Source organism: Erythrolamprus reginae, chromosome 7 (genome assembly GCF_031021105.1).
Source record: "Erythrolamprus reginae isolate rEryReg1 chromosome 7, rEryReg1.hap1, whole genome shotgun sequence".
Taxonomy (NCBI): Eukaryota; Metazoa; Chordata; class Lepidosauria; order Squamata; family Dipsadidae; genus Erythrolamprus; species Erythrolamprus reginae.
Window position 1 is genome coordinate 4,634,542 of NC_091956.1, and position 21,509 is coordinate 4,656,050.

Below are 21,509 nucleotides of genomic sequence, written 5' to 3' on the forward strand. Positions count from 1 at the left end.
TCTCCAAATCCATTAATTATTTTACAGCTCTCGGAAAATGGAGATTGTGAAAGGCATTATATTCTCTGTTCCTGGGTGATAATGAAGCACTTGGGATGAATGAGCAGAGCCTGTGTAAAACCTTAGAAAATATATTGCATTTTACCTTTTTTTTTTGCAGGAATATTTCTAATAATTTTAAGGGGGTGAGCAGTAAGCTAGTTACCAAAGGTAGTCAAAAGGAAAATTAAGAAAAAAACACAGCTCTACATATCTTAGTTTATCCCCTGCCATCCTAAATTAATGTACTCTCTCCCACTGTAATTTTTAACGCGAGCTAAAATTAATATAGATGTTAACTTCTGCACGCACCAAATTCAGGCAAACCCTGAATTCCGGCTGACCTGAATATGCCATTAAACTGAATCTTTGCAATCAAATTCCTATAAAGATCTGCAACGGAAGGACAGAGCTCATTTGAACGATACAGGATGTCATAATGGCGCCAAAGAGCGTAGAGCAGGGGTGTCAAATTCAATTTCATTGAGGGCTGCAGCAGGACTATGATTGACGTCAAGGAGTTTGTGTGACCTACTGGGTGGGTGTGACCAACTGGGTGGGTGTGGCCAACTTGGATGCTTCCTCTTCGAATTGGGTAGACCAGGCTGAAGCGAGGCATTATAGATTTGATCCCCTTATATAGAGCGCTGGTGAGACCACATTTGGAATACTGTGTTCAGTTCTGGAGATATTGACAAAATTGAACGGGTCCAAAGACGGGTTACGAAAATGGTGGAAGGTCTTAAGCATAAAACTAATCAGGAAAGACTTCATGAACTCCATCTGTAGAGCCTGGAGGACAGAAGGAAAAGGGGGGACATGATTGAAACATTTAAATAGGTTAAAGGGTTAAATAAGGTTCAGGAGGGAAGTGTTTTTAATAGGAAAGTGAACCCAAGAAGAAGGGAACACAATCTGAAGTTAGTTGGGGGAAAGATCAAAAGCAACGTGAGAAAATATTATTTTACTGAAAGAGTACTAGATCTTTGGAACAAACTTCTAGCAGGCGTGGTTGGTAAATCCACAGTCACTGAATTTAAACATGCCTGGGATAAACATATATCCATTGTAAGATAAAATACAGGAAATAGTATAAGGGCAGACTAGATGGACCATGAGGTCTTTTTATGCCGCCAGTCTTCTATGTTTCTATTATATAGGGCAGTGTTTCCCAACCTTGGCAACAATGAAGATATTTGGACTTCAACTCCCAGAATTCCCCAGCCAGGGGAATTCTGGGAGTTGAAGTCCAAATATATTCACGTTGCCAAGGTTGGGAAACACTGATATAGTGGTAATTACACTTCATGTGACCTTGATTCTGTCCCTCTGTTAATGCCGCCTAGATCTACGTTGGCTTTTTTCCGCAGCTGCTACACACGGCTGGCTCCTATTTAAGTGATTGTCCACTAGGACTCCAAGATCCCTCTCACAGTTACTACAGTTGAGCAAGGAACTATGTATACTGTACCTGGGCATTCTGTTTTTCTTGTTTAACCTTCTGTTCTCCTCTTTTATTCCTTGGGTCCTTTTAGACCTGGAGTAAAAAAAAAAGGTTGGTTTTAACTACTGGAAGTATTTGTTTGAATCATTTTTTCACTAGTATACTAATTTGAACATTTCTGAACACAATGAAATGAAAAAAATAATAATGCTTATTTGTTTATTTTGCTCAGAGAAGCCTGTCCCCCCCCCGACTGTGTGCAATTTTTTCAAGTGTATTTTCGCCCAGCAAAAACTAAACAACCCCCAAAAAATATTTCCCCACCCCCTTAAGAAAGAACCCCTCAAATGAGATAAAGTCATGTAATTTCAAGTTTCAGTTATACAGGGAATTTTTTTTTACAGGAATATTTTTCAGTTATACAGGGAATTTTTTTTTACAGGGTCTCAAATTTCGTTTCGGGACTAAAATGACCGAAGAGAACAGTAGAGTTAAATGCAGAACCTTACTTTTTAATTTTGTTAGATAGAACCCAATGTTCAAGCCTGTCAAGATCCTTCTCTATCATTTTATAGCTACTTATTGGGCCATGGTGGCATAGTGGTTAGAGTGCAGTACTTCAGGCTACTTCTGGTGATTGCTGGCTGCCAGCAGTTTGGCAGATCGAATCTCAGTAGGCTCAAGGTTGACTCAGCGTTCCATCCTTCCGAGGTGGGTCAAATGAGGACTCAGATTGTTGGGGGCAAGAGGCTGATTCTGTAAACTGCTTAGAGAAGGCTGTAAAAGCACTAGGAAGCGGTATATAAGTCCAAGTGCTGTTGTTCTTGCTACTTGACCATCTAATGTCAAGTTGTAACCTACCTGCTGCACGTAATTTTTCAGTTCCTGTTTTTGATGATTCTGGGAAAATCTTTATACAGTGATACCTCGTCTTACAAACGCCTCGTCATACAAACTTTTTGAGATACAACCCCGGGGTTTAAGATTTTTTTGCCTCTTCTTACAAACTATTTTCACCACCGCTGGGATGCCCCGCCTCTGGACTTCCGTTGCCAGTGAAGCACCCCTTTTTGCGCTGCTGGGATTCCCCTGAGGCTCCTCTCCATGGGAAACCCCACCTCCGGACTTCTGTGTTTTTGTGATGCTGCAGGGGAATCCCTGCAGGGCAATCCCAGTAGCGCAAAAATGGGTGCTTCGCTGGCAACGGAAGTCCGGAGGTGGTGTTTCCCAGCGAGGGGAGCCTCAGTGAAATCGCAGCATCGCAAAAACACAGACGTCCGGAGGTGCGGTTTTGAGGACTTCGGTGTTTTTGCGATGCTGCGATTTCACTGATGCCCCGTTCGCTGGGAAACCCCACCTCCAGACTTCCATTGTCAGCAAAGCGCTCATTTTTGCGATGCTGGCATTCCCCTGCAGCATCGCGAAAACATGGAAGTACGGAGGTGGGGTTTCCCATGGAGGGGAGCCTCAGGGGAATCCCAGCATTGCAAAAAGGGTGCTTCGGCTGGCAAATGGGGTGAATTTTGTGCTTGCACGCATTAATCGCTTTTCCATTGATTCCTATGGGAAACATTGTTTCGTCTTACAAACTTTTCACCTTAAGGACCTCGTCCTGGAACCAATTAAGTTCGTAAGACAAGGTATCACTGTACATCTATTTGGCAACGGTTTTAGCATTCCACGCCACATCCAATACCATTTTGCTATGAATTTCCTCCAGGAATTGCATAACATGCCCCCATCTGTTATACCTCCTGTGCTTCCTTAAGGTTTTTCCCCCTCCTGCTCTGATGTTTTCATTAAAATTCTTTGAACCCCTCGCTTCAATAGATCTCCGGCTGCTCAGTGCAAAGTTGTCTTTCTCTCACAATCACCTCGCTACAAAGACAGGAAGAACATTGCGTGTTTCTCCAGGATGAAGACAATTTCAGACTCTTTTGTAAAGGCAGGATCAGTTCCACAATGACAAAGGAGATCTGAGGACAAACTGTTCTTTCTAAGGCTCAGGGCCACCTTTGCTTATTGCTACTGTGTTTCCTTGCAAAGAATGTTTTCCAAACCCTAAGTCTTTGCAGGGTTTTTTCCATTGCTCTACTTGCTCCAAACGTTTCTTTCTAGGTGCTAATGATGTTCCCAGCTCTTTCTGGCTTGCAAACTCTTTTATTGTTACTCCCTGTGAATAAAGTTTTTTTTAAAGCCCTCACTGGCTAAGGATGCTAGCCAAATGAATACCTGGTAAGCTGATTCTTTTTCCCATTTTCCTCCCCCCCAAAATATGGTACCAACCTACAGTGGTACCTCGTGATACGAACCCCTCGCCATACGAACAATCCGAGATATGAACCCAGGGTTCGGAAATTTTTTGCCTCTTCTTCCAACTTTTTCCGTCTTATGAACCCGCCGCCCGAACGCCAAACCCCGAGTCCACGTTTCGGCTGGCCAGGAAGGACGTCTTTATGATGTCAAAGCTCCACCCATGAAATTCCTTATTGGGATTCCCAAATTCCTTTCCAGCCTCCCGACCAGCCTGACAGTTCCACGGCTCTTTTGAAAAACTAGCAGCCGGGCGGGGGGCTTCTCAGCGTCCTTCTGAACCCGAACGCCGACCCTGAAGTTTTGCCGAACTTCTGGGTTCGGCGTTCGGGACAAACGCTGAGAAGTCCCCCAGCTGTTTCAAAAGGCGACAGCCGGGCTGCGGGGCTTCTTGGCGGCCTCCCGAACGCCAAACCTGGAAGTTCGGCAAAAGTTTGGGGTCGGCATTCAGGAGGACGCCAAGAAGCCCCCGGCTGTTTCAAAAGGTGACAGTCGGGCGGCGGGGCTTCTCGGCGGCCACCCGAACTGGAACTTTTGCCAAACTTCCGGGTTCGGCATTGGGAGAACGCTGAGAAGCGCCCGGCTGTTTCAAAAGGTGACAGCCGGGCAGCGGCGTTTTTTTTTCTTGCAAGCATTAATTCATTTTACATTGTTTCCTATGGAAAACAATGTTTCATCTTACAAACTTTTCGCCTTACGAACCTCCCCCGGGAACCAATTAAGTTCGTAAGACGAGGTATTACTGTACTTTTCCCCATCTAAGCATAATGCAAATGTTCACCCTTCTCAATAGTATTGCATTGGGGAAAAATAGCTAACTCTTTTAGTTTACCCAGTATTCATCTTATTTTGACCCTGGATCATCACAGATTCAGTTAGAAATGGCATTGATGTATTGATTGCAGAGGCTGGGTGTTGCAGCTTCCTTCTAAAATTTCTCATATCTGTACTAAAACTGTCACTCAGGTATGCTTACTAAGGAGTCAATTATTACATTCCAGGTCTGAAGGAATGAGATTGCTTACCTCATATCTCTGTCGAGGGAGAACCTAGCCTTCCTCACGGGTTATAACGACGTCTCCATTATAAGCAGCCTTTGTGGGTTTTCAGCTTGTTTAATCTTGCGCTTTTTTCCCCTTAACTTTTGGCTCTTCATGCTGAGATGCCTGGCTTAAATGGCAGCCATTTGTTACCCATCAACATTAAAAAAAAAATCCTCATCTTACTCCTTGCTGTTCTTCGTTCTTCAGTCCCAAAACTTCATTTGTTAATTAAATTAAATTCATTTGATTAAACATGAGGCATTTATAAAGTACTGCATGTGTGGGAGTGAAAAAAGAGACCAGACATAGGGGAGGAGCAGAGAGAGCTACAAAGGTGATAGTGTTCTGTTCTATTCTATTCTATTTCTATTCTATTCTATTCTATTTCTATTCTATTTCTATTCTATTACTATTCTATTCTATTTCTATTCTATTCTATTTCTATTCTATTCTATTCTATTTCTATTCTATTTCTATTCTATTTCCATTCTATTTCTATTCTATTCTATTTCTATTCTATTTCTATTCTATTTCTATTCTATTCTATTTCTATTCTATTTCTATTCTATTTCTATTCTATTCTATTCTATTCTATTTCTATTCTATTTCTATTCTACTTCTATTCTATTCTATTTCTATTCTATTTCTATTCTATTTCTATTCTATTTCTATTCTATTCTATTTCTATTCTATTCTATTCTATTTCTATTCCATTCTATTTCTATTCCATTCCATTCTAATTCTATTCCATTCCATTCCATTCTATTCCTTCTGGAGCATCCTTTGTCCATCATTTATTGCTGACCTATCTTACCTTATCATCACCATACAATTATCTTATACAGCAGGGTTTCCCAACCTTGGCAACTTGAAGATATTTGGACATCAACTCCCAGAATTCCCCAGCCAGCGAATTCTGGCTGGGGAATTCTGGGAGTTGAAGTCCAGATATCTTCAAATTGCCAAGGTTGGGAAACACTGTTATACAGAACCAAAGGGATACATTTGCACGGTGATCAAAATTTTGCCACGTGACACAAACATAATTTTTTTCCTCTTTAAAAAAAATATTTTTTTATTGCAAGGTGACATTCACTAGGTGCTGCATGCGAGTTTTGATAGCTGCAGAAAGGTTTTAAACAGTTCCTCCTCCTTCTTCCAGCTCTCTAGGGAATGGCACTAGTTTACAACAATTTAAAATCTATACGTTTAATCTATATACTTAATGGCCCGTGTCTTATGCGAGGCTGTGGGTGATTGGTTCCAAAGCCGCTTTAATAGCCTTAGGAAAATCTTGATGCTGTACAGTCTTTAAGTGACATTGATGTTTCTGTCACTCTGAAGCTAGTCAGTCATAATGAGCTTTTAAAATATACACAACAGTAGGTTTACGGGCTATTTATTTTTCTATTTATCTATTTATCTATTTATCTATTTATCTATCTATCTATTCATATCTATCTATCTATCATCTATTTATCATCTATCTATCTATCTATCTATCTATCTATCTATCTATCTATCTATCTATCTATCTATCTATCTATCTATCTATCTATCTATCTATCATCTATTTATCATCTATCTATCTATCTATCTATCTATCTATCTATCTATCTATCTATCTATCTATCTATCTATCTATCTTCTATTTATCATCTATCTATCTATCTATCTATCTATCTATCTGTCTATCATCTATCTATCATCTATCTATCTATCTATCTATCTATCTATCTATCTATCTATCTATCTATCTATCTATCTATCATCTATCTATCATCTATCCATCTATCATCTATCTATCTATCTATCTATCTATCTATCTATCTATCTATCTATCTATCTATCTATCATCTATCTATCTATCTATCTATCTATTTATCATCTATCTATCGTCTATCTATCTACCTACCTACCTATCATCTATCTATCTATCTATCTATCTATCTATCTATCTATCTATCTATTTATCATCTATCTATCTATCATCTATCTACCTACCTACCTATCTACCTACCTACCTACCTACCTACCTACCTATCTATCTATCTATCTATCTATCATCTATTTATCATCTATCTATCTATCTATCATCTATTTATCATCTATCTATCTATCATCTATTTATCATCTATCCATCTATCATCTATCTATCTATCTATCTATCTATCTATCTATCTATCTATCTATCTATCTATCTATCTATCTATCTATCATCTATCTATCTATCTATCTATCCATCTATCTATCTATTTATCATCTATCTATCATCTATCTACCTACCTACCTACCTACCTACCTATCATCTATCTATCTATCTATCTATCTATCTATCTATCTATCTATCTATCTATCTATCTATCTATCTATCTATCTATCTATTTATCATCTATCTATCATCTATCTACCTATCTATCTATCTATCTATCTATCTATCTATCTATCTATCTATCATCTATTCATTTATTTATTTATTAGATTTGTATGCCGCCCCTCTCCGTAGACTCGGGGCAGCTCACAACAGAATAAAACAGTTCATAACAAATCTAATAATTTACAATTTAAAATATTTTAAAAACCCCAATGTTAAGCAGACATACGTACAAACATACCATACATAAACTGTATAGGCCCTGGGGAGATATCTCAGTTCCCCCATGCCTGACGTTAAAGGTGGGTTTTGAGGAGTTTACGAAAGGCAAGGAGGGTGGGGGCAATTCTAATCTCCGGGGGGAATTGGTTCCAGAGAGTCGGGGCCGCCACAGAGAAGGCTCTTCCCCTGGGGCCCGCCAACCGACATTGTTTAGTTGACGGGACTTGGAGAAGGCCCACTCTGTGAGACAGGAAGCTGTGGTAATACTTTTGCCTCCCCCCCTTTATAAAAAAAAAATAGACATAGCATTAAGAGTCACTTGAGACAAACAGAGGGAAGCTATTTAAAGGCAGTTAATGATGCTGCCTAGAATTTTAGAAAGTTGGAGTGGGAGTGTGAATCACTGTCAGAAGAATTGCTAATCACTGTTATTTAAAGAAGTTGGTGTACCTCAGGCTTCATTAAATATAAAGTGTTGGCACCCTTTTGGAGCAATTATACCTGATAGGAAAGGGTGGATCTCTTCCCCCTTTGAAAGTCTCCGATCCGAACATTTAAGGCAATGTTCACCAACTCGTGGTCTGTGGTTTTGATGGTCGGTAGAAAAAATATTTCCATTTGTTTATATTGCACCGAACCAGGATAAAAAACCCTGATTCTGCTCTGGCAATCTCACACTACTTACCAGAGCTTACAAAACTTTCGCCAGACCCATCCTCGAATACAGCTCATCTGTTTGGAACCCATATCCCATCTCGGACATTAACACCCTTGAAAATGTCCAAAGATACTTCACCAGAAGAGCCCTTCACTCCTCCACTCGAAACAGAAGACCCTATGAGACTAGACTTTCAATCCTGGGCCTAGAAAGTTTAGAATTAAGACGCCTTAAACAAGATCTAAGTATTGCCCACAGGATCATATGCTGCAACGTCCTGCCTGTCAACGACTACTTCAGCTTCAACCACAACAACACAAGAGCACACAACAGATTTAAACTTAATATTAACCGCTCCAAACTTGACTGTAAAAAATATGACTTCAGTAACCGAGTTGTCGAAGCGTGTAATTCATTACCGGACTCCATAGTGTCACCCCCAAACCCCCAACACTTTACCCTTAGATTATCCACGGTTGACCTTTCCAGATTCCTAAGAGGTCAGTAAGGGGCGAGTACAAGTGCACTAGAGTGCCTTCCGTCCCCTGTCCTATTGCTCTCCTATATCTCCTATACCTTTCTTCTATTTCTATATCTCTTCTTCTATTCTTTGATTGATATGTTCTATTCCTATATCTTCTTTTCTATTCTTTCTTAGATATATTTTACTATGAGTATCTCCTCTATAACCCTCATCATGTATTTTATTATGTGTATATAGATATATACCCACTAAAACCCTCATTGTGTATTGGACAAAATAAATAAATAAATAAAAATAAATAAAATAAATATAAACTCAAACTACACCCCTGAGGTCCAGATGGTTGGGGACCCCTGCTGTAAAGCAGAAGTAAGTTTTACGTATTCTTAAAAAAAACAAAACACACACACATACACACAAAAGAGACAACAAAAGAAAACACACTCACAAAAACACAAAAGAGACGGGGTGGCGCAGTGGTTAGAGTGCAGCACTGCAGACTGCTTCAGCTAACGACTAGTTGTATTTCAGCAGTTCAAATCTCACCACCGGCTCAAGGTTGACTCAGCCTTCCATCCTTCCGAGGTGGATAAAATGAGGACCCAGATTGTTGGGAGCAATATGCACGATTGTGTAAACTGCTTTGGAGGGGGCTGCAAAAGCACTAAAAGAAGCGGTATATAAGTCTAAGGGCTATTGCTATTGCTAGATTTATTTATTTATTTATTGGATTTGTATGCCGCCCCTCTCCGGAGACGCGGGGCGGCTAACAGCAACAATAAAGCAGTGTACAATAGTAGTTTGATGTTAGAAATAATTAAAAGCCCATTAATATAAAAAACCCAACCACCCATACATACATACCATGCATAGAATTGTAAAGGCCTAGGGGAAAGAGGGTCTCAATTCCCCCATGTCTGATGGCAGAGGTGGGTTTTAAGCAGCTTACAAAAGGCAAGGAGGGTGGGGGCAATTCTAATCTTTGGGGGGAGTTGGTTCCAGAGGGCCGGGGCCGCCACAGAGAAGGCTCTTCCCCTGGATCCCGCCAAGCAACATTCTGTAGTTGACGGGACCCGGAGAAGATCCACTCTGTGGGACCTAACTGGTCGCTGGGATTTGTGCAGCAGAAGGTGGTCCCTGAGATAATCTGGTCCGGTGCCATGAAGGGCTTTATAGGTCATAACCAACACTTTGAATTGTGACCGGAAACTGATCGGCAACCAATGCAGACTGCGGAGTGTTGGTGTAACATGGGCATATTTAGGGAATCCCATGATTGCTCTCGCAGCTGCATTCTGCACGATCTGAAGTTTCCGAACACTTTTCAAAGGTAGCCCCATGTAGAGAGCGTTACAGTAGTCAAACCTCGAGGTGATGAGGGCATGAGTGACTGTGAGCAGTGACTCCTGGTCCAAGTAGGGTCGCAACTGGTGCACAAGGCGAACCTGGGCAAACGCCCCCCTCGCCACAGCTGAAAGATGTTTCTCTAATGTGAGCTGTGGGTCGAAGAGGACGCCCAAGTTGCGGACCTTCTCTGAGGGGGCCAGTGATTCTCCCCCCAGGGTAATGGATGGAATAGATGGAATTGTCCTTGGGAGGCAAGACCCACAGCCACTCTGTCTTGTCTGGGTTGAGCTTGAGTTTGTTGACACTCATAGATGCTGAAATACCCACCAGAAAAGCAATTCATTAGGGGCTGTTGTCTAGTGTATTGACGTCGGGCAGTTTTCTGCAAAATAAAAAGGAAGTGTTGATGAAAAAAGGCTGAGCCGCATTGGAAAACAAAGCATTTACTTTGATAGATAGGCATCTCATTCAAGCTTAATGACAGCTGTTACAATACAACACAAAAATGTATTGATTGCGCTTCTTGAGTTGTGATTGTTCGTACATCGGTGTTCGTGTTCCCACATTATGGACATGTCACGCTTTGAGGATGAAGAGTGGGATTGTTAACGTCATGAGAGGGTGCGGGGGAGGGGGAGAGTCCATTTATCCAGACCATAATTAATAAGGAACTTTGGGCTGTGTTTCAAACTGTGCCGTTTTTAAATTCACATGTCATTAAATGTAGAATCCTTGGAGAACTTCTCGTCATTATACCTAGTGATGGTCGAACCGAACCCGCACAATTCGGAAGTGATCACCTTGGCGTCCTTAGCAACCTGCCGGTGACGTCAAAGCTCCGAAAGCCAAACGCAACCCCGAACTTTGCCAGAAGTTTCAAAAAATTTTGGGTTTGTATTCAGCATACTGAACACTGCAAAATTCAGTATGGGTTCGAGTTCGGGTTCAGTTCGTGTTCGGCCAAATTTTGCATAAAGTTCGTCCGAACTTGCCGAACCCGAACACCGTTGGGTTCGCCCATCACTAATTATATCATTACAGATAAAGGGATGTCCAGTCTTCTATTTATTTATTTATTCAATGATTGATTGATTGATTGATTGATTGATTGATTGATTGATTGGATTTCTATGCTGCCCCTCTCTGAGGACTCGGGGCATCTCACAACATATAATATACAGTATACAAATCTTAAATCCAATGAATGAATTAATAATCTTAAAACCCCCCAAAAGCCTAAAAACCAATAATTCCATTCACTCAACATTCTCTCAACACATTCATTGGCCAGGGGGCAAAGATCTAATGACCCCAGGCATGGCAGTATAAATGAGTCTTCAGATTCTTATGGAAGGCAAGGAGGATCGGGGCAGTACAAATCTCTGGAGGGAGCTGATTCAAGTGGGCCGGGCCCCCCACAGAGAAGGCTTTTCCCTAGGCCCCGCCAAGCGACATTGTCTAGCTATCGGAACCTGGAGGAGGCGGACTCTGTGGGACCTGACCGGTTGCTGGCATTCATGTGGCAGAAGGCGGTCTTGGAGGTATTTTGGTCCCATGCCATGTAGGGCTTTATAGGTCATAACCAACACTCTGAATTGAGCCTGGAAACCAATTGGCAGCTAGTGCAGACCACGGAGTGTTGGAGAGATATGCCCGTGTCTGGGCAAGTCCATGACAGCTCGCGCGGCTGCATTTTGCACCATTTGAAGTTTCCGAACGCTTTTCAAAGGTAGCCCCACATAGAGAGCATTTCAGTAGTCAAACCTCGAGGTGATAATGTTTTCTTCAAAGCCTCCATTGATGGAGCACTTGCAACTCCAGGAGGCAAATGGTTCCATTCATTAATCATTCTCATTGTCCTTATTGGATCTTCCTCTACTGGAGATTTTTTTTCTCCGTCCAAAAATAAACCAGAAGCTCACACAGTTGAGTGATTTTAGCTGAATTAAATAATTTCTTTTTAATCATAATAACAAATATTTACAATACCCGAGTACAGTGATACCTCGTCTTACGAACCCCTCGTCATACAAACTTTTTGAGATATGAACCCGGGGTTTAAGATTTTTTTGCCTCTTCTTCCGAACTATTTTCACCTTATGAACCCAAGCCACCACTTTTAGGATGCCCCGCCTCCAGACTTCCATTGCCAGCCGAAGGCTTCCCTCACTGTGAAACTCTACCTCTGGGCTTCCGTTGCCAGTGAAGCAGCCGTTTTTGCACTGCTGAGAATCCCCTGAGGCTCCCCTTCATGAGAAACCCCACCTCCAGACCTCCTTGTTTTTGCAATGCTGCAGGGGAATCCCAGCAGCACAAAAACAGGCGCTTCACTGGCAACGGAAGTCTGGAGGTGGGGTTTCCCAGCGAGGGGAGCCTCAGCGAAATTGCAGCATCGCAAAAACACGGAAATCTGGAGGTGGGGTTTCCCATGGAGGGGAGCCTCAGGGGATTCCCAGCAGTGCAAAAACGGGCGCTTTGGCTGGTAAAAGGGGTGAGTTTTTGGGCTTGCACGCATTAATCGCTTTTCCATTGATTCCTTTGGGAATCATTGTTTCGTCTTACAAACTTTTCACCTTACGAACCTTGTCCCGGAACCAGTTAAGTTCGTAAGATGAGGTATCACTGTATTCCTCTTCATTCAATTACAGAGAATTAGCTTCATTATAGCAAGTTCACAGCAGATACTTTTACAGAGACCATAACACAGAGCATGTGCTAGCCAGAGGACCTTTGGCCTTGGGGAAGACCGTTTCGTTTTCCGGAGGCTTCAGGGAAACTGGATGTCCATTTTTCAGAACTTCCGGTTTGCCCATTGGACAGGTTTTTTTTCACTCCGGGGCTTAAAGGAAACTTCCAAGACTAAAAATGAGCTGGCTAGCACATACATGCACACTGCAGCTGGCATAGCGCAACGCCTTGGTTGTCTTCTGATAGGGCTGCATTTGCCACTTGTGGTACCCATGCCATAGGTTTATCATCATGAATCTAAAGAAACCAAAGTATTGGTTTGACTTTGAGGCTTTTTTTGGGGTGGGGAGGGAGTTTGATGCTGGAGGCATTGCAGTGGCTCAGTGTTTAAGATGTTGAGCTAATCACTTGGGCCTGAATGTAATGAAAATTAATAGATAAGTGAGAGCAAATAGTTGAGATGTAACAGCAAATAGCATTGTAAGTTTGTATGACGATATTGAAAAAAGTTTATATGAAAGCTTCCCAGGTGATAAAAGTTAAAGGAGGCAACATATTGTCAGATGATAAATACCGAATATAAATGTAAATTCATCGTATTGCATTGAAGATTGAAGGTTTATTTTATTTATTTATTTATTTATTTATTTATTTATTTATTTATTTATTTATTTATTTGTTAGATTTGTATGCCGCCCCTCTCCGTAGACTCTGTATGATATCGCACTGTTTAAAAGTGGAGAAAAACAAAATCTTCATAAGAGAAGGATTTAGGGGTAGTGATTTCTGACAGTCTCAAAATGGGTGAGCAGTGTGGTCGGGCAGTAGGAAAAGCAAGTAGGATGCTTGGTTGCATAGCTAGAGGTATAACAAGCAGGAAGAGGGAGATTATGATCCCGCTATATAGAGCACTGGTGAGACCACATTTGGAATACTGTGTTCAGTTCTGGAGACCTCACCTACAAAAAGATATGGATAAAATGGAAAGGGTCCAAAGACGGGCTACAAGAATGGTGGAAGGTCTTAAGGATAAAACGTATCAGGAAGGACTTAATGAACTCAATCTGTAGAGTCTGGAGGACAGAAGGAAAAGGGGGGACATGATTGAAACATTTAAGTATGCTAAAGGGTTAAATAATGTCCAGCAGGGAAGTGTTTTTAATAGGAAAGTGAACACAAGGACAAGGGGGCACAATCAGAGGTGAGTTGGGGGAAAGATCAGAAGCAACATGAGAAAATATTATTTGACTGAAAGAGTAGTAGATGCTTGGAACAAACTTCCAGCAGACGTGGTTGGTAAATCCACAGGAACTGAATTTAAACATGCCTGGGATAAACATAGATGCATCCTAAGATAAAATACAGGAAATAGTATAAGGGCAGATGAGATGGACCATGAGGTCTTTTTCTGCCGTCAATCTTCTATGTTTCTATTAAAAAAAAACCCTTTTATTCAGAAAAAAGATGTTGCGCTTGTTGGCTGGAAAGCCGAAGTTTGAGACCCCGATATCATGTGAAAGGGTGAACTCCGGTCCTCGCCCCAGCTCTTGCCAGCCTAGCAGTTCGAAAGCATGTAAATGCAAGTAGATAAATAGGTACCACTTTGGCAGAAAGGTAACCGTGCTCCTTGATCTCAAGCTAGTCTCAGGATTACAAAAACGTCTTTGGACATTGGAGTGCTGGCTCAATAGCCTTGAAACGGAGATGAGCAACGCCCGTTAGAGCCGGCGTTGACTAGCGGAGTAAAATTCGCAGGGACTCCACAGGAGCAATTTCCATGGAGATGAACCTTTATCCATGGTTCCTTTCACGTCCCACGATATATAAATGTCTTCACACAAATGGGAAAATCAGAATCCTCCGTTGATTGTAGACAGTTGCCCTTTAGAGAGCAACTGAACACATCCAAGGGACATGATTAGGAATGCAAAGCAGCGAGTCGTTTAACTCAGAGAATTATAGAATGAAGTTTAGGAAGGACCTTGAAAAATCCTCGCCGCAAAATGTTCTCAGTCAGTAGTAGATGATTGCAAAATGAATTGGATCCATCAGGACAGTATGACTTTTAAGCTGGCAAACACAAGCTTTACGTTGACTCGACAAAAGTATAATTCATAAACCGTGCAACGTATTTGTTCCTGTTGACTCACATCTTTAGTATTTTGTCCAGTTCTATCCTATTCTTCTTTATTCTCCATTCCATTCCATTTTATTTCCATTCCATTCCAGTCTATTCTCAATAAAGATTCTGTTCCGTTCCATTTTTTAAAATCCTGTTCTGTTCCATTCCGTCCCAATCCATTTTAAGCTTCAGTTGCATTTTATTTTGTAACCCCATAAAATATAGCACACACTCTAATTTGCTGTGAAAGAGGAGTTCCAGGCTGCTTGTTAAGACAATCTTTCTAACCCCTGGCTTTCCTCTGCTTCTTTTTAACCGTCTCCTAGGTGAAACCATGAGAATCGCTTCCTCGGAATTTGCTGACGATCCTTGTTCCTCCGTCAAACGGGGCACGATGGTCCGGGCTGCTCGGGCTCTGCTTTCGGCTGTCACTCGCTTGCTCATCTTGGCAGATATGGCAGATGTCATGAGGCTTTTATCTCACCTGAAAATTGTAAGACCCCTCCCCCCCTTCAACGATTCGCGTCTTCCCATGTCTTGAGGGCATCTGGGTGGGTTGCAGGAGAGAAAATGGACGTACAGTACTATGTGGGATGCTCCATAAAACATCAAGAAAATATCTCATTAACGCATGGAACGTACTTTGAATTACCTGGGTAATTTGGCAGACGTGTCTTGCAGCGAGTGTGTTCCACTCCAACGACCTTGGCACAGCCTTTTCCCACCCAAGGGATTTGATCTTTGGTATATCCCATGTTGGACTCTCCTTCCAAATGCAGTGGAGAAGAACCTGAATGGTCTTCCCAATGCACTGGAAGGAGAGTCCAAACCCACCCGGCATGGTTTGTTAGCCAGGTCGCCGGAGTATTTGGGTTGTTGAAGTTATTTGTTGTTTATATTCAATAAAATTTGTGGTTCTTACATTGCCTTCGTTTTTAAAACTGAGCTCCTGGGGGCGACTAGGGGGCGGTGCTTACTAATTATTTAAATTAATTCACTCTCTACCAATAGGATTGGTTATTAAAATCAGTACAGATCTTCTTAAAACTGTGAACTATGTTTTGAAATACTCGTTATTAAAGCTGTTTATAAACCACAGGTGCCATAAAATCCCTAAACTAATTGTATAATCTGCATTGTATTATTTTGTTGCAGTTTTAGAACTTTCTTTCATATTACAGTATCTCCATCTTTCATATCTTGTTGGTTGAGGCCTTCAGCTTTAAATGTATAGGCTTTAAAATCTAGAAAAGGCGTTAGCTAAACGTTTTGGAAAAAGGCATTTTAAGGCACTTAGAGGTGGTACAGTGGTACCTCTACCTAAGAACGCCTCTACTTACAAAGTTTTCTAGATAAGAACCGGGTGTTCAAGATTTTTTTGCCTCTTCTCAAGAACCATTTTCCACTTACAAACATGAGCCTCCGAAACTGTAACTGGAAAAGGCAGAGAGAAGCCTCCGCGGGGCCTCTCTAGGAATCCCCTGGGAGGAAACAGGGCCGGAAAAGGCGGGGAGAAGCCTCTGCGGGGCCCTTCTAGGAATCTCCTGGGAGGAAACAGGGCCAGAAAAGGCTTGGAGAAGCCTCCGTGGGGCCTCTCTAGGAATCTCCTGGGAGGAAACAGTGACAATGTGTACGTATTTTTGGTTGGACTAGAAGCCCTATAAGCAATGGGTGGAAACTAATCAAGGAGAGAAGCAACTTAGAACTAAGGAGAAATTTCCTCACAGTTAGAACAATGGATCAGTGGATAACCATCTGTCTGAAGTAGTGTTGGGTTTCCTGCCCAAGCAGGAAGTTGGACTAGAAGACCTCCAAGGTCCCTTCCAACTCTTTTGTTGTTGTTGTTGTTGTTGTTGTTGTTGTTGTTGTTGTTGTTGTTATTACTACAGTGGTACCTCTACTTAAGAAATTAATTTGTTCCGTGACCAGGTTCTTAAGTAGAAATGTTCTTAAGTAGAAGCAATTTTTCCCATAGGAATCAATGTAAAAGCAAATAAGGCGTGCAAGCCCATTAGGAAAGAAATAAAAGCTCGGAATTTAGGTGGGAGGAGGAGGAGGAAGAAGAGGAGGAGGAAGAAGGTGAGGGGAATCAAGAAAATCCAAAACTTTAAGGCTTCAAAAAAAAGAGGGACTCTGAGGTGGCGAGGAGGAGCATGGGCCTCCAATAGACCCACCGCGAGGCTGCACCCCGTACACTGGCTGCTGCTGCTACCTGCTTCCTCTTCCTTCCCATGCTGAAGGGCTGCCCTCTCCTCTGCTTGCTCACCTTGTAGCTGGCGCCTTTCCTTCGCTGTGGTGACTCCTCGGCTCCCCAGAGCGAAGGGAGCGTTTCTTTTCTCTGGGCACTGGCAGAGGTTTATTCCCTCTCCAAGCGCCCAGAGAAAGGAAAATGCTTCGTTCGCTCTGGACCGCCAAAGCCTCCTTAAGCGCCACCGAAAGGCTCCTCTGGCAGCCCAGATGGCTGGGATTAAAAGGGGAATGACAGGAAACTGACCAGGCCTTCGTGCTGCTCTCAAATTTCCTGGGAATTTTTTCCGGGCTCCGGTTCTTATCTAGAAAAGCTCTTAAGTAAAGGCGTTCTTAAGTAGGGGTACCACTGTATTATTGTTATTGTTATTGTTATTGTTGTTGTTGTTGTTTTTATTGTTGTTGTTGTTGTTGTTGTTGTTATTATTATTATTATTATTATTATTATTATTATTATTATTATTACTATTACCACCTACAAGGTCCTTTCAAGCCCTATGATTCTATTTTGATGGCTTTTAAAAAATTTCCTGACAAAGCACGTAGCCCACACTGTTACATTTTCAAGGTATAAATGCTATAGTTTGATTGAAGAAAGAAAATATAACTTTCTTTTCTGAAACTGTTGATTAGATCTGAGTTTGTAAATGTGGCTGGGCAATTCAGAGAGTTGGAAATCCATACGTCTTAAAATTGCTAAGGTTAAAAAAACCCACCGGATTAGCAACTTATCCAAAATATATAACGTCTAGGACAATGGAAGCTGCTGTCTTTTATTGGATTTTTACTCTTTTTTTTAATAACATCTCAATGGTCTGCCACAAAAATTATTGAGAGTTTACAGATTTCTAGTATAGCATTTTAATGGCATTCTAACAGATGAGCATTTTAAAAGGTCAGTGTTTTTGGTTTTCTGTTGCAATAAGTGCATTTCTAAATTTGTAGTTATTGCCCATGCTAGCATTATTTTTTATCCCTTACTTGCTTAGCGTTGTAACTTCTCCATCCCTATTATTTTAATGCTGTTTTGTTTATTTTTATATACCCGTTTTTTTTTTTACCGTTTTCCTTTTTACGAGTCTCTCTTTGCGTTTAGAGCCTCTGATACGAAATTGTACAATGTGCTAGTTAGTCAGCATAGTAAAAGCTTTTATTTTATATTGGGGATGTGCATACTTCCAAAATAATTGGGAAGAGCTGCTTCAAAATGCACACGGGCTCAAGTGTTGTAACTTTTTGAAGCCTCTGTGTTCTGCCTGACTGGCTCAGGCAATGCGTAACAGTCCAAGGAAAAGAAATCAAACACACATGTGCTCTGCTAATCAGCAAACTTGTATTAAATAAACAAAAAAGGGTTACTCAAAACAGTCCTTAGTGTCCGAAAACAATGATAGTGCAAGGCTTACTTCAGCTGCATACAAAAACACAGGAGAAAACAAACAAAGACAACCTGGAATGAGCAAAGACGTTTCAGGAGTCCTTTTGAATCTTTGGAGCAAACAGCAAGTCCCAGAGGTTTCACCTCCCACTTGTCTGAAAAAGCTGGGTTGAAAACTCCAACGGCACGGAACAGAAACTTCGGAGCAGGAACCACAAAATAACACAGATAAACAGCCACAGTTTGCCTTGTGCCTTTGTTCCCTTTTATCCCTTTAGCCCTCATTAAGGGAACCACACCCAGCCCTCAGTATAAGAACCACACCCAGCCCAGGTGCTACGATGATGACTTGTAATACTCCTTCAATCGATCCCTTCTTTGCATAGCTCTTCGGCTACGCAGATCAATATAATGATCTGCAGAAGAACCAAGGGACGAAAGACTGTCTGAGGGACTGCATGCCAAATCCCCTGGGCTGTCTGCTGAATCCTGCGTACCAGTGGCCTCGTCCTCCTGGCTGTCTGCCACGTCCTCCTGGCTGTCTGCCACATCTTCCTGGCTGTCAGCCAGGCTTTTGCATTCACTTTGTGCCGTGTCTCTCCCATCTGTGAGAGCAACGGCTGGCCCAGGCCCAAACACAACACGCTGTGTCCTTTTGGAGGCTTTTGTGTGAACCCAAACAAAGATGCAACACTTTTAAAGAATTGTGCTTTCTCTCTCATTTTTTTCTTTAGAGTGTTCTAAAGTACTGTTTAATATTTGGTTTCTGAATCCTTCTTAATCTCCGAGAGGAGGGCTTTTTTTTTTTTTTTTTGGATGCTATAGGTATAAAAAACAATCTCTGGCTTATCGGGTATGGATTAGCCACATTAAGCTCCGCATGTGAGTTGAATTTTTAAGAAGCAAGAAAATAAAAATTGCTAATGTGTTCCATAGCATGGGTGCAGTCAAACTCAAGGCCCGGGGCCTGGATCCGGTTTGGGGGGTGCTTAAAACTGGCCCCCAGGGCAGTAGCGGGTTATAGCTTCAGAAGAGAAGGATTTAGGGGTAGTGATTTCTGACAGTCTCAAAATGGGTGAGCAGTGTGGTTGGGCAGTAGGAAAAGCAAGTAGGATGCTTGGCTGCATAGCTAGAGGTATAACAAGCAGGAAGAGGGAGATTGTGATCCCATTATATAGAGCGCTGGTGAGACCACATTTGGAATATTGTGTTCACCTACAAAAAGATATTGACAAAATTGAACGGGTCCAAAGACGGGCTACAAGAATGGTGGAAGGTCTTAAGCATAAAACGTATCAGGAAAGACTTCATGAACTCAATCTGTCTAGTCTGGAGGACAGAAGGGAAAGGGGGGGGGGGCGTGATAGAAACATTTAAATATGTTAAAGGGTTAAATAAGGTTCAGGAGGGAAGTGTTTTTAATAGGAAAGTGAACACAAGAACAAGGGGACACAATCTGAAGTTAGTTGGGGGAAAGATCAAAAGCAACGTGAGAAAATATTATTTCACTGAAAGAGTAGTAGATCCTTGGAACAAACTTCCAGCAGACGTGGTTGGTAAATCCACAGCAACTGAATTTAAACATGCCTGGGATAAACATATATCCATTGTAAGATAAAATACAGGAAATAGTATAAGGGCAGACTAGATGGATCATGAGATCTTTTTCTGCCGTCAGTCTTCTATGTTTCTATGTTTCTAAGCAAGAAAATAAAAATTGCTAATGTGTTCCACAGCATGGGTGTAGTCAAACCCAAGGCCCGGGGCCTGGATCCAGTTTGGGGGGTGCTTAAAACTGGCCCCCATTGCAGTAGCGGGTTATAGCTGATTTAAGAGATGTGCAGGAGGATAGTGGTGATGAGAACTTATTAGAAATTCCATCAGAAGATAGCATGTATAGTGGTACTTCTTCAGATAATGGTGGAGTAGAGGACAGTCCTTGGTTAAGTGCCAGATTTAGAAGGTCAGAGAAAAGAAGGGATGAACTTGGGGGAAAGCGGTTTTGAATATGCTATTCTGAGTGTGTAAATTAATTAATTACCTCACATCCGGAATTCACCGGAAAAGACGGATGCTTTTCTGCAAAGTGAAAAAATACAAGGTGGTTGCTTTTACGAGAAGTGAGTCATTATATTGCATGATAAAACTGTTTTTAAGTAGCGTGAACCTGACCCAGAGATAAGGAGATGTTTGAAGTTGACGGTCTGTTCATTTAGAGAGAATTTATGACTCTGTAGTTGCCTGAGAGTTTGGAAGGCATTTTTGAATGCCGGAGATATATGCTGACGAATTCCAATGTGGAAGAAAGTAAATAAGGAAGTGTTATTTTGAAAATTACAAGCCTGTAGAGATCGTATTTTTGGAGTAGCCAGCCAGACCAGAACAATAAGTATGAACTAGTTGCCAAGCATCTGAATTTTGGTTAGACAAATTCATGGATGCCAAGTGTATCGGTGGTGATTGAAACGGATGTCCATGTGCCGCCTCTATGTTTGTTGAGGCAGGCAGGGTTCCCTTGAGTCCCATTTGTTGGGGGTCAAGGGAAAGGGAGGGTCTTGCCTTCTCTTTCTGCTCAAGATCCCCATGGACAATTGGTGGGCCACTGCGGGACACAGAATGCTGGACTCGAAGGGCTTTGGCCTGATTCAGCAGGGCTCTTCTTAGGTTCTTATGTTCTTATGATCCCATGGGCAAGGTCGTAAGTGTGAGAAATGGCCCTAAGTCACTTTGTTCTGTGCCGTTGTAACTTTGAACAGCCCCTAAATGAACGGTTGTAAGTCGAGGACTAATCCGTACATCAGCGAAGGCCTGCTGTCTTTGGTGCAACTGTCCTCCGATGCTGCTGCGGGTTCACGCACACTCATCGGCATGAGATAATGCTTCTGCGCATGTACAGCAAACGAAATCTTGCACAAGGACAATTGTTTGTTTGTTTATTCATTCATTCATTCATTCATTCATTCATTCATTCATTCATTCATTCATTCATTCATTCATTCGATTTGTATGCCACCCCTCTCCGTAGACTCAGGGCGGCTCACAACACAATAAAACAATTCATGGCAAATCTAATAATTTACAATTTAAAATATTTTTTAAAAAACCCATTATTAAACAGACATACATACAAACATACCATACATAAATTAT

General features: G+C 41.7%; 1 protein-coding gene across 1 annotated transcript in view; it reads left to right on the plus strand.

Moving 5' to 3' along the window:
* The window catches only part of LOC139170021 (catenin alpha-2-like), a 120,793-nt gene extending 105,518 nt beyond the window's left edge, over positions 1-15,275 (plus strand). The window contains exon 4 of the mRNA XM_070756722.1: positions 15,061-15,275. Coding sequence (XP_070612823.1) covers positions 15,061-15,275 — 215 coding nt within the window. The remainder of the gene's footprint in view (positions 1-15,060) is intronic.
* The last annotated feature ends 6,234 nt before the right edge of the window (positions 15,276-21,509 follow it).